Source organism: Poromitra crassiceps (genome assembly GCF_964638095.1).
Source record: "Poromitra crassiceps genome assembly, chromosome: 30".
NCBI lineage: Eukaryota > Metazoa > Chordata > Actinopteri > Beryciformes > Melamphaidae > Poromitra > Poromitra crassiceps.
This window is the reverse complement of record NC_139652.1, coordinates 11,547,036-11,560,878: the sequence shown is the minus strand read 5'-3', so window position 1 is coordinate 11,560,878 and position 13,843 is coordinate 11,547,036. Positions and strand designations below refer to the sequence as shown.

Here is a 13,843-nt window from a genome sequence, read left to right as displayed (position 1 = left end):
ATTAAACTCGTTATTGTAAATCCCTGTAAATAAATGATGAAGTGGAATATTAAACTGCTCTTGTTGTTTAAATAAACGTCAACTCCCACAAAGCATCGCGGCATTTGCGCAGCCTCCGTTGTGGTGAATACTTGCCCCGTTCCCCCCTCCCTATTTTAATGCTAGCTAAGATGGTGGTTTGAGCGTAAACTGTCTCCACAATACCAAGACAAGAAAGGGGCAAAACATCACTATAGCATTTTTAATTATAGCAGAACAATACATCTACGGTTACCTTAAGTATCTATTTATAGAAATTTTGACAGTTCAGATACATTAGCTGGCCGTCCCCGCCCAATTTGGTGTGACTCCCTTGGAGTGGAATCCTTAGCTAAATACGGACAGGGTAAGTAACGTTAGCCAGTTTGGCTAGCTAGCTTTTAATCTCTCGCAATAAATAAAACAGGGCGGTTGTTTATGACGATTTTACAGATTGACACAATAGTATCATCAAGCTTACTACCCAGTTAACCTTATGTCGCGAGACCAATGTCAGTAGTTTACTGTGATGTCGAATAGCTAGCATGCTAAAAAGGTTGGCGTTAGCTTGTGCAGGCCGCATCGTAAGCTTGGCTCCAAAAACCTCGTACATTTTGATAAAAAACGTAGCTTGTTAGCTGTGCTAATGCTAGCGCGTAGCACAGGCAAGCTGTCACTTTTATAGGCGAAAGCGTCTGACATACGAACTTCCAGTGGTAACGTCATTGGCTATCTAACGTGAATAGTTCCGCTGAATCTATTATTTTTGTGGTGATGTAATGTACAGTTGGCCCCTGGATACTTGACCGGCATCATAAGATCGCAGCTAATGTTAACTTAGCTTAGTCAACTAACATCTGTCATAATGTACGATCTAAAAAGACAGAGCAGCTAAAGTTACCAGCCTGGCTAACTAGGTATTTGGCTTCCTTCGTACACGACTTTACCAGTCAGCTGACATTTGGCAGGAAATCATTGGTGGAGGTGCGAAGCACTCGTCCTGTTAACGTTACGCTATGAACGTTAGCAAATTATGGCAGCTCGCCTTATTTGAAATATTGACAGATCGTCGTTTTTTATTGAACGTGTTGTTTCAACGTTATCGTCATATTGTTGTCATGCAACAAACTCGAACTGTCGTGCAATTTGCTTTGGATGATCACTGCCTGGACGGTTATCATATAGAATACAGGCTGGCACCGAACTAGCTGCCAACAGCAAAGGCTTCCCCTGTGAGTCAACACAGCTTGTTCGTTGTTTGCCAGCTCATCCTTTAACCTCAAGATGGCTTTACTTAATAAAGTAACGTAACCACATCAGCCGTTTTTGGCTGAATTGTTTTCCCTTGCCACTGAATAGGTGAAACTCTGCATTATTTAAAAAAAAAAAAATTGTTTATATTGGTTTCAGGTCAGTGTCATATGGTTTCGTATGGTGACTTTGATGGTCTAAATTCAGCCGGAAGAAAACATTTTTCACTTTCACTTTCACCGCATGTAAACTGTTATGTCTGCTACTCAGCACTGTGCTCTGTGGCCAGCTACAACACCCACCCTTGCCGTGCCATAGGATGTCCCACAGCCCTGAGATTAAGGACGATCCAATGGAGTGCCCCCTGTGCATGGAGCCGCTGGAGATTGATGACGTCAACTTCTTCCCCTGCACCTGTGGCTACCAGATATGCCGCTTCTGCTGGCACCGTATCCGCACAGATGAGAACGGCCTCTGCCCCGCCTGCAGAAAGGTGAGGATGGGGTAGTTGAACATGCCCGTCAGAACTGTAGGTTCTGGAGGGAGATTCTGTCATGAGAGCAGAAGGGACATGGTGAGGAAAGCAATGATGATCATGTTGCGAAATTAACCATTTCCTCTCTGTTTCACAGTGGCTGGTTGATTCACACATGCAATGCTTATTAATCTAATAAACTGCCTCATAGGATAGGCCAACTTCACAGCCTCTGCGGTTTGACTAGTAATGCCTGTTGAATTTCTTGTTCGTGTGTTAGTGTAGTGTTAGTGTTTTGTCAACAAAAGACCTAAGTTACACACTATGCTTATTGATAATACATTGTCAGTCATTTTATACAAGTAGGCGTGTCTTTTTTGTGTGTCAAATGGTGGATATCTAATTTTGAAACTAACTTGTTTTTGTGTTTGTTCTGTGTGTAGCCGTACCCGGAGGACCCTGCTGTGTACAAGCCCCTGTCACAGGAGGAGATCCAAAGGATAAAAAATGAGAAGAAGCAGAAGCAGAATGAGAAGAAGCAGAAGGTGACAGAAAACCGAAAGCATCTGGCGAGTGTCAGAGTGGTCCAGAGGAACCTGGTGTTTGTGGTGGGGCTGTCACAACGGCTCGCCGACCCCGAGGTGAGCATGCTGTCATCGCTAACAATCATTTGTGCCCCTTTGACAGTGCGCTGTGAGAACCCGTTGGTGTTTTAAAATGGCATGCTTATTACATCTGTCATTTTGTTTGTTTATTTATGTCAGTGGGGCTGTGGCGAGCTAAATGCGCTAGCTGTTAGATTTATGTTGGACTTGACTCACACCCACCGATGCAATAAGGATCCTTTGATAGGAAATTAATTGAATGCATCATGCATGTGTAAAAGTCTTGCAGTGCTACTAGAGACTCTAGTGTGAAGCTTGTGTTGAGTGTCGTATATGACAGGGGGACACTTTATATCCAAACTTTGTGATCAGAATCCTCTCCCTCCTTCCTTGCACTGTGCCCCCACAGGTCCTAAAAAGGCCAGAGTACTTTGGGAAGTTTGGGAAAATCCATAAAGTGGTCATCAACAACAGCACATCTTATGCGGGTTCACAGGTGAGAGGAGATGACGTATGCTCCCTTGTGTCGAATCTGTAGGAAGACACTGACAAAAATTAAAGAGCTTATATTAGATCTGTCTTTACATTTAGCCGCTGGTTCAAAGCAGAGATGGGGACTTGGACTTGAGTCGCACTTGAGTCACACACACTCACGCACTTGAGACTTGACTTGGACTTGAGATTTGGGACTTGTGAACAATCTTTATTTTTGTGTGTATTAACATTAAGGAAAGGTCTACTAATAATAATTTCAACTGATCAATGCTGATACTGTATGCTAATAGATAAGGAGTGAGGATAATACAGTACATGCCTTGAATTAATTAGTTTTAGCTTGGCAGTGTTCTAAGCAGACCGGATGGCATGCAGCAGATGATAGAACGCTCATCCATAAGACACTTGACTTGGACTTGTCACCAAAGACTAGAGACTTGACTTGGACTATAGCTCAAAGACTTGAGACTTGACTTGGACTCGCAAAAAAATGACTTGTGAGCATCTCTGGTTCAAAGTGACGTGTGTATTTATTTACTGTGGTTCTCTGGTTCTACAGGGGCCAAGTGCCAGCGCATATGTCACTTACATCCGCTCTGAAGATGCTCTAAGAGCAATACAGTGTGTGAACAACGTGGTTGTTGATGGTAGAACTCTCAAGGTGAGCATTAACCCACAGTGACACAGGTTCATCGTTTACATTTTGCTGACACGGGATCATAACTCATATTTTGCTATCAGTGCCTGTTGTTGTTGTTGTTGTTGCTATAATTAACCTTTTTATCTGTGTGAAAACCAACGGATAGCTCGCTCTTCTATTACATCCCCTTTTCTGTTTCCTGTTGTTTAACCTGTAAAATAAACAATATTGCATCCTCAGTTGAACAAACTGCAATGTAACAGAGTCAGACTTAACTGGAGAACAACAAATCCTTGAAAATTAATCTTGCGGTGTATTGCTTTACCATTAGCTTTTTTTCCCCCTTGGGTTTTGTCTCTGTCTTTGCAATGCAGGCTTCTTTAGGCACAACAAAATACTGCAGTTACTTCCTCAAAAGTATGCAGTGTCCCAAACCAGATTGTATGTATCTACACGAGTTGGGCGATGAAGCGGCTAGCTTTACTAAAGAGGAGATGCAGGTAATATTATATTCGGGCCCTCTTCTTAACCCTTTGCTACCTGATGCAGCATTTGCGTGTATATCCCTCATTTGAGTGTGTATCCCTTTAAGACCGTGTCACATGGTTCGCGGTCTTAAAGGGATACACACATAAATGCTGCATCAGGTATCAATGGGTTAAATCAGAATTAATATTTGCTCTTTGCTGTGTGTTTTAGTCACTCATTCAAATGACTTGATGTTGTTGTCTCATGCTGTGCCAATTGTATTTAGGCGGGGAAGCACCAAGAGTATGAGCAGAAACTTCTCCAAGACCTCTATAAAATGAACCCTAGCTTTCTACAACCTCCATGTGCAACAGAAAAGTCAAAGAGTAAATCCAACTCAACACAGAGGTAGACCTTTTCTTACCTTGTTCTGCATTACTTGCACAATGCAATTAAATTTCATCGCTATTAAGATTATGTTTCCCCCCCCCCCCCCCTTCGCGTTATGTAACAGAACCAACAACGGCAATGGTAAAGATGGGTGGCCGACACTGTCGGGACATGGCAAACTGGCCAATGGGCTCTCAGAGGACCGCAAGTCCCCTCCGCTGCTAGACTGCTACCTAGACCAAGAGGTTCTTACTTCAGATGGGCTAGATGCAGACCTAGGTCTTGGCCAGGGTGCTGCCCTGTCCCCCTTCTCCTCCAACTGTGACAGTAACAGGTAATTTGGACCGCGCCTTGGCAATTGTGCCAAAGTATCATCAAATATAATATTTTTGAAGATGTAATATCTGACACTAGTATTTGTTTTTCTTCTTGACATTTCTTCTGCAATGAGAATGTTTCATGTTTATATGCACAAGGTTTTCCTCCAAGAAATATCCAAGCCATATTAGCCTTTGCTGTCGTTCTCTCTTGAAGGGTAGGATTTACATGTCTTAACTTCTCTTTTGTCTCACTGTAGTCCCAGTGACAAGCCTCCAGATTCAATCAGTATGCTAAATGGAGAGACTTTACAACAGGTAAAGGAAACGACTGAACTCACTCGTTCTTTTGATTCAAATCTAAATTGAAGCGCGCTTGGATTGCTTCTGAGAATTCTCTCAAAACTCTCTTCCTCTCCTCCCTCAGATACCCAACAGTGACTCCCCCTCCCCTCCCCCGGGCTTAACCAAACCCAGCCTGGTGGTGCCCATGAGTGTGGCAGACCTCACGGCCCGTTCGCCCTTTGAGGGCGCGGCAGCCGAGTCCCAGTCCCTCTTTTCAGACAACAGTAACTTCCGACATCCTAACCCCCTCCCCGCCGGCCTGCCCCCCTTCCCCAGCTCCCCCCGCGCCGGCTCCGACTGGCCCATGACCCCTGAACCACAGAGTCTCTTCACTTCAGGTGCGTCTCTGTTCACACTGGAGTTTGTGTTTAAAGGAACACTCCGCCCATTTTCAACCAGCTTTGTGTCATTAGAACATCAGTAGTATATCAGAAAACTGTAAAGTCTGCCATTTAATTTGACAGTTATTGAGTGTTAAAGTGTGGACCAGTGACATCACTGGTCCACACAACTAAAATGAATCTCATTAACTCAAATCAACTCTCAATAACTGTCAAACTATTCATCATTCATCTAGTTTGACAGTTATTGAAAGTTGATTTGAGTTAATGAGTTATTAATTGGAGTTAGTGTGGACCAGTGATGTCACTGGTCCACACTTTAACACTCAATAACTGTCAAATTAAATGGCAGACTTTACAGTTTTCTGATATACTACTGATGTTCTAATATGATACAAAGCTGGTTGAAAATGGGCAGAGTGTTCCTTTAAGCCTGTTCTATGTCCTAATCACAGCACTGCAATAGAGGGTTTCTTTCTCTAGTTAGATTGTAGCTCCTTTATTCTGGCTACACTACATGTATTTTCTGGGTACTGTGTCCATTAGACTTGCCCTCTGTCACACTATTGATTGTTTTGTAATGGTTGATGATCTGTACATTTAAGCGTATTCTTCTGTTCTAGTCATTATAAATGACGCTCGATAGAAAATCACAGCTAAAATGTGACTTTCTTTCCTCCTCTCTCCTCCCAGACACAATGCCAGTCTCTTCCTCCACAGACTGGCAGGCAGCCTTTGGTTTCGGCTCATCCACCAAACAGCAGGACGACGACCTGGGCTTCGACCCGTTCGACGTCACCCGTAAGGCCCTGGCCGACCTGATCGAGAAGGAGCTGTCGGTGCAGGATCAGTGCCCCCTGTCCCCGGGGCTCCTCTCCCACGGCTCCCTCCACGGGCCCAGCCTGCTGGCCCCCGGCCCGAACCCCGGCGGCGCCTCTCACCATTTCCCCAGCGGCCCCCCTCGCCTCTCCCAGCTCCACCACAGAGCCATCTACAGCTCCTTCAGCTTCCCCGGCAGTCACACCAGCCAGGCCAGTCAGCAGCAGCAGCAGCAGCTGCCGGCCGCCAGACACCCCTGGATGGGCGTCCCCACACGCAATAACCTCGCACACTTGAACCACTCAGCCAGTGCTGCCTCACACAGTAACTTTCTGGACCTGAACCTGCCCCATCAGCACAGCACCGGACTGGGAGGCATACCCATCTCAGGTACCAGCCTCCTGGGTCACTCTTGTCAAACATCCTGTGTCCTGTGACAGCAAATACATGTTAAAGCAGAGATCAGATGTATTCCTTAATGACATGACAAAGCGTCATCTTGCGCCATCTAGCATAGTGCTACTTGTTTTGATGAGCTTTTATTGACCTTGCAAGGGGAAAAACAAAAATGACTAGGAGATGCAATTCTGCAACTGGCCACAAGTGGACGAACAAAACCCCCCTGAGAAACTGACCTACCTCTGTTGTCCTTTCTTCCCCTGCAGAAAACAGCGGCTCCATAGACGGCTTAAATGTGAAAGAGTGGCAGGATGGTCTGAGAGCTCTCCTGCCCAATATCAATATCAACTTCGGCGGCCTCCCAAACTCCTCTTCCTCTTCATCCTCCTCATCCTCCAACAGTGTTAACCACATCGGCGGGCCAGGGGGCATCTCACACAGCCTCAGCTGGGACGGCACGGCCAGTTGGATGGACCCCGCTATCATCACAGGTAACTGCCTGCCATGGAGCTTATCTATACCCTACGAGACGAACAGTCGAGGTGCCGCTTCCATCATAGGACATTAGGGAGACATTGTTTCTTCATATAGCTCTTTATCACACACGTGTCTCAAAGGACATCACACAGAATGAGCGTAAATAGATATACTGTAACTCAGTGTTTCTCAAACAGTGGGGCGCCCCCTAGTGGTCTGCGAGTAGATTAATATCCCCCCCCCTTTTTTTCCCTCCCACTATCCAATCAGAGAAATGTTTACATTTTCTGGGAAACTCAAGGTCAGATCATGATGCCTCTAACGGACTATATGTATTTCTTCACCCCGAATCCAACGCCACCACCACTGACTCTCTACGACTTAGGGTTTGCGGAGATACGTCCACTCTGCCTGCAGGGCTACAGGAGAGAGACAGAGTACAGAGGGTGGTTGGGAGTTCCCAGTTACTGACCAAACACTCTATTTCAGTGATTGCTGTCAGAATATAGAGCCATTTAACACTTATTTGAACACAAAAACATCACTGAATGCAACTTGAAGATGGAGAAAGATAGCCTATTTGACTTTGGCAACATTGTGCATTTATTGAACTTTGAATATATTTGAACTGAACAGGAGAAATAAATGTAAAAAAAAAAAAAAAAAAGGTAAATGGACTGACTAAAATAAATTCCATATATTTTTTATATCGGCTATCATGTTTTCATAATTGTGGGAAGCCAAAAATTAGATTAATTGTACTGCTATTTGTCATTTAATTAGCATGTAATTTGTAATTTACAGTTGAAGTAGTAGGCCTATAGTTTTTGGGAATGTTTTGGGAGTTAGGTGGTCCCCGAGTTTTTTTCATTGGTTTAAGTCAGGGGTGCCCAACCTTTTTTTTGACCCAAGATCTACTTTTCAAGTAGCCAGCCTCCCGGGATCTACCAGTCCAGTTTCAACATCGCAAACGCACACACATCGTTTCCAGCCTGCAGTAACTAACCTCACAACACTTTCTCGTTGTCCCACAACCACTTGACATTAGGGCTGTGAATCTTCACTGGCCTCACGATTCGATTACGATTCAGAGGGCTACGATTCGATTCGATTACGATTATCGATGCATCTTAAATCGATGCATCACTTTTTTTCCCCAATACATGATTTATTTTTTCTCACTTTCTTTTTTCTCACTGTGTGGCTACTTTTAAAATAAAAGTGCATTTGGATTATTATTATTATTATTTTTTTTAAATATAATCGATTTTTGACGCGATCGACCTGGGGTCAGTCCACGGTCGACCAGTAGACCGCGATCCACTGGTTGGGCACCCCTGGTTTAAGGGGTCCTTGGTCTGAAAAAGTTTGAGAAACACTGCTGTAACTGATCAACAATCAACCGTAGAACAGAATGATAGAGGACATTTAATCAGGAAACGCATATAAAACAGATTTTAGACATAAGATCAGACCTTGGGAGAAAAAACTTTGAGGGGGAAAATGGAAGGGGTGAGTCACAGAGATACCCCCCACTGTGACACCTGGGTGTGCAATAGGTGCTGGGGAAATGGGTATAATACAATCAAAAGTTTGGAATGAGTGACCTTAAAGCCATTTTGGCTACGTTCACACAGCCATCCTTAGTGCTTGAATCTAATCTTTTCCCCCCTAAGTGACTCAGGTCAGTCTTTTTCATGACTGTGTGAACAGTACAAGTCACATTGAAAGTGACTTTTTTAAAGACGACCTGGGCCACTTTCAAATGTGGAAAAACATCAGATTCGAATCTGATGTTTTGGAATGTGACTCCGGTGTGAACAGACATCTGGCCCATATCTGACTTAATGTTTCAATGTGACTTTTACATCATTCCAGAGCGACATTCATCACTATTCTGCACTGGCGGGAGGAGGCAGGACCAAGCAGGTAAATTGTCATTTACAAACATGGAGGACAGCTGCGAGGGAGGTAATCGGGCTTGATTTCTATTCGCACATAGGATAAGCAATAACCACGCCCTGTGGCGCTGGGATTGGCCAGGAGCAACACTGGAGGGCACGCAGCCCAGGGATTTCATGAACCAACTGAATAGCTCTTGAGAACGGACAGCGATTTCGAGTGCGGACATTGAGAGCGGACATTGAAATTAATTATGGTCACCTACCTTCCTTAGCATAGTAATAGTAATAATAATAAGCATAATAATTGTAATCTACACAATGTACACAATCTACAAAAACATGCAATAATATAAACGGTCTTGTGTTCACGTTCATAGATCATATAATATAATGTATCATATCGTTAATTTCAAGCTCAATTCTTACCCAGAGAAAAGGTACAGCACTGAAAATGTAACAAGCAATAGTTTTTTAAACATCTTTATTTTAAAAGATGAAAAACCCCAGGTGCCCAAGCTTCAATGCTCCTGGCCAATCCCGGCGCCACAGGGCGTGGTTATTGCTTATCCTATGTGCGAATAGAAATCACGCGGTAATCAGTGGAGGGACAGTGAGGTTTTAGACCTTATAAGTATTGGCAAGAAGTAGCAGCTATTGCTCCACAGAAAGCCATCATTAAAATGTTGGCTCCCTTTCTCCTCTTCCTCACTATCATCTGCTCCCATATCCGCTGGCTTCCACTGCACAATAAGTTGTAAATTAAACCGTTAACAACAGATGAAACAACGTCATCAGCTACCACCATGTTTACTGCTGTCTTCTTCCGGGTTTACGTAGAACAGCAGTGCGCTGCGTGTGACGTTATTGTTCTTCTGCGCATGCGGGTCACTTCAGGGCCCCGTGACCTGTTCACACTGGAGTCTGATATGGGCCACTTTTAAAAAGTCTGTGTGAACAGTTAAACAAAAAATCAGATGTGAGCAACAAATCAGATTCAAGCACTAAGGTTTGCTGTGTGAACGTAGCCTTTGATCTCAAGGTTTATGCTTAAATGCTTGAACTTTGTTTCTTAGACAAATATAAATCGTGAAGTCGATGCCTATGTATGAATTTATTTCAAAAGCCTTTGACTTTCCATCAAGGTAAAGAATCGTCTAAAATATAAGATTTTGATTTGATCAACACTTGTTGTTCACTGCACAATTCCATTTGTGTTGCTTCATAGTTTTTAATGCCACTACTATTTAGGGCTGTGAATCTTCACTGGCCTCACGATTCGATTACGATTCAGAGGGCTACGATTCGATAACGATTATCGATGCATCTCGATGCATCTTAACACGTTGAGTGCCAAGGACGAGATATCTCGGCTTACATGATCCAACCGTTGAGTGCCAAGGACGAGATATCTCGGCTTACATAAACATTTTTTTTTTTGACGGTGGGACATCGATCAACCCCTTTTACGTCTCCTATACCAGAATTGGAGGAAGAGAATGTGTATAATCTATTTTACCGACCAGCTAAGTGGGGACAGTGCTCTCCAGACAGAGAGGAAGCCGACCAAAAAACAGCCGCGGGTCCGCGGGAGAAAGCCATTCTAATTTTCAAGGAAATAGCTGGGCGAAAACGCTTTCGATTTCACACACACACACACACACACACACACACACACACACACACACACACGCGCGCGCACACACACACACTCGAGTACCTTTGAGCATAAATATGACCAGAATCGCAAAAGCTTGATCAAAGCGCTCAAAGAGCGGCCGCTCAGACATGCACAGCCGCACAGCAGCTGCAAAGCAGTGAGACTGGTGACAAGCTTGTGACACGGCCGCTGGCTGCAGCCAAGAGGAACGCCCACGGGGGGGGGGGGGGGGAGGGGGGAGGGAAGCAGAGGGGAGTTTCCTGCTGTTATGGAGGAAATTACTGTTCAAAACTATTGTTTAGGTCTTACTGATGCCAAAAATGAATGGTTAAAGTGACTGTTCTATCGAATTTCACAAAAAGCCGTTTATCTCTGAATAATTTTTCTGAAGCTGAAACCATGCTGTATTCAACTGCTAATGCTTACATAACTACTAACTCTACAAACTAACTCTTTTAGACAGAGAAAGCACACATTCTATTAGTTGTTTTGAGATATTGTGTGTTCACAAAATCTTAGCAGAAAAGAATCCTCGGCTCTTGTAAAATGAGCCAGAGTCCTCAAAAAAAAACCTGGCAGAACTTACCTACAGCATTGAAAAAAGGGCTGGCAGTCAATGTGTTAAATCGATGCATCACTTTCTTTCCAGAATACATGATTTTTTTTCTCACTTTCTTTTTTCTCACTGTGTGGCTACTTTTTAAAATAAAAGTGCATTTGGAATTGCATTGTATTATGATCCATAATTAAAATAAACAACTGCATGTACTTCCATTATATTTTATTTGATTATATAATTTTTTTTTTTTTTTTTTTTTTTTTTTTATATAATCGATTTTTGACATTTGTGAATCGATGCAGAATCGTGCAGGTCCGCATCGCGATGCATCTTATAATTGATTATTTTTGACACCCCTACTACTATTATTCTAAAACGTGGAAAAGCATAAAAATAAAGGAAAAAAGTATTCTATCCAAAGTAACTTATGACTGCTGTAGAGGATGCTGTATTTTTTTGACCACTCACACATTCATGCTCCTCCTCCTCCTGTCCCCCCCAGGCATCCCTGCCTCGGCGCCGGGCAACAGTTTAGACTGCCTCCAGGATGACAACCCGCCACACTGGCTCAAGTCCCTGCAGGCGCTCACAGAGATGGACGGCCCGGCAGCCAGCTCCGTGGTGCCCACTCCCCAGCAGCCCCTCCACAGTGGCCTCCTGGACGGCCACCACCTCCCTCTCCACCACAGAGCCGCCGGCGGCTGGGCTCCCTACCTGCCTCCCCCCACAGCCAACCCTGCCAGCCAGTTCCACTCGCCTCCGCCAGGCTTCCAGACAGCCTTCAGACCCCCGGGCCAGCCTCCCACAGAGCTGCTACAGAGTGCCGCTGTGGACCGCCACTGAACACACAGACTACAGCTGATACCCCCCATCCATTCCCACTACCATCTTATACCCACTCATCCTATTACCCCCCCCCCACCCCACCCCACCCGACGCAATACACACCAATCTGCAGAATATGATAATTATTAACAAAATAACAACGTGCTTTCTTCTTTTTTCTCTTCCTCCTTCCTTTTTGTCTACTCTGAAAGGCCTATTTGTTTTTGTTTTTGTTTGTGGCACATGAGTTATCGGTACCCTTTTGTCTGCGACCATCACCACTCCTTAAGACCTAGTTCTGGGCGTAAGAAGAATGCAATGTTTTGGGAATCGTATAGCTTACTGTTCTGAAGAGCACAAAAACAGTATAGCCACAGGAGTCCGTGACGACGGGAGTTAACAAATTGCGAGGGGAGAAAAAAAACATTAGCAAAAGTGAGGTCTTTTTTTAAATAACTAATGATTAAGCATGAACAAAAATGTATGTTTGAAAGTTGAAGTCACGATTACTTTCGAGGAATGAAGCAAGCTGTGAATCCGCTCTTGAAGCTTTGCCCCAAAGACCCTCATCCTCTCCCCACTTTAAACAGGAGACTGTGAAACGGTTAAAAACCCCTCACAGCGAAGACCCCCGAACGGTTTGTCAAGCAGGGCGAGGTGTGTGAGAGAGAGAGAAAGCGCTAAGTTGGCACTTAGCTTTTTGGGTTTTAAAAATGAAAAAAAAGGCGTGGAGAATTGGTTAGAGATTGAATGCAGATGACATGGGGGTTGGGGGGGGAGGAGTTGAGGGCACAGGCTATGCATGGGCTCCCTGTTAGGCAGGGACACAAATGGCCTGCCTGAGCGGGCCACTTGGCCCACGTTCCCTTAAGCGGAGGGCTCCCCAGATGCCCGTCCCGCTGGAGGAGGGTTTCCCAGAGGCCCGTCCTGCTGGTGGAGGGCTCCCCAGAGAGGCCCGTCCTGCTGGAGGAGGGGCTCCCCAGAGGCACGTCCTGCTGCTGGAGGGGGACATTTTGCTGAACCTCTGTATCAGAGGATAGAGCACTGCCTAACGGGAGGGAGCCAGGGCTTTGGGAGACCGTGGCGCACATCCTGAGCACTAGGGTTAGACGCATACTCACAGTGCCACCGTGTGGCACCGACAGTAGCTAGCCCTAACAACACGGACAGCCACCAGTTAGATAGCGAAAAACGACTCGATGGATACGGATGTGACGAATATACCGGAGACGACGATACCAACGAGGGTAGCTACAGGGTTCAAAAAAAGGTTTCCCTTTGCTCACAACCCCCCACGAGGGCTTAACCGAGGCCTTAAAATGAAGCGATGAGAGAAAGGAAGCTCGAGTGATTGGGACGGGGAATCTAGCATCATGATTGCTGAAAAAATATGCACCTATCGAGAAGAAATAAATCATTTATGCGACTTCGGCAACTGTATGCGAGTAAGGGTGCTGCAAGACAATGCAAAGTACTGTAGTAGTGATTCGAGGAGCTGTCCGCCTTTTTGGGATTTATGAGAAACGACCTCTCCGACCGACCACAGCCTTTTGTTTTGAAGTCTTAATTCTGATCCGTGTTCTCTCTCTGTCTCTCTCTCTCTTTACTCCCCGCTGCCCCCTATTTAACAGTATTCACAAGATGAACGAACTCATCCAGGAGAAACCAACACAAAAAGTCATACAAATGGGTTTTAAACGTGATGTTGAGAAAAACAAAATTGAGGCGCTTAAAAGGAAATCAACTGTCCTCTGCAGGTCTGGTAAAAATGAACCTTAAATAAAACTGAAAACTCAGTGCTGGTGTTTGACTCTTTTTGTCTCGTCTTGTTTGCCTCACCATTCTAACTAGTGAATCA

At 44.7% G+C, this 13,843-nt stretch overlaps 1 protein-coding gene across 2 annotated transcripts; it reads left to right on the top strand.

Annotated features, from left to right (window-relative positions):
• The first annotated feature begins 190 nt into the window (after positions 1-190).
• Positions 191-13,781, top strand: cnot4a (CCR4-NOT transcription complex, subunit 4a). Of its 2 annotated transcripts, XR_014553873.1 has the most exons (15): positions 191-385; positions 1,540-1,762; positions 2,188-2,385; positions 2,759-2,845; positions 3,404-3,505; positions 3,859-3,984; positions 4,239-4,360; positions 4,467-4,676; positions 4,920-4,977; positions 5,087-5,342; positions 6,039-6,554; positions 6,830-7,054; positions 8,919-8,969; positions 11,663-12,894; positions 12,925-13,781. XR_014553873.1 is itself a non-coding variant. In XM_083663073.1 (14 exons), exons 2-14 carry the CDS (start codon positions 1,589-1,591, stop codon positions 12,001-12,003), a joined length of 2,466 nt encoding a protein of 821 aa, XP_083519199.1. In that variant the 5' UTR covers positions 191-385; positions 1,540-1,588; the 3' UTR covers positions 12,004-13,781. The 2 variants fall into 2 exon arrangements, 1 of the variants encoding a protein (XP_083519199.1); XM_083663073.1 differs by having other exon boundaries at positions 11,663-13,781.
• The last annotated feature ends 62 nt before the right edge of the window (positions 13,782-13,843 follow it).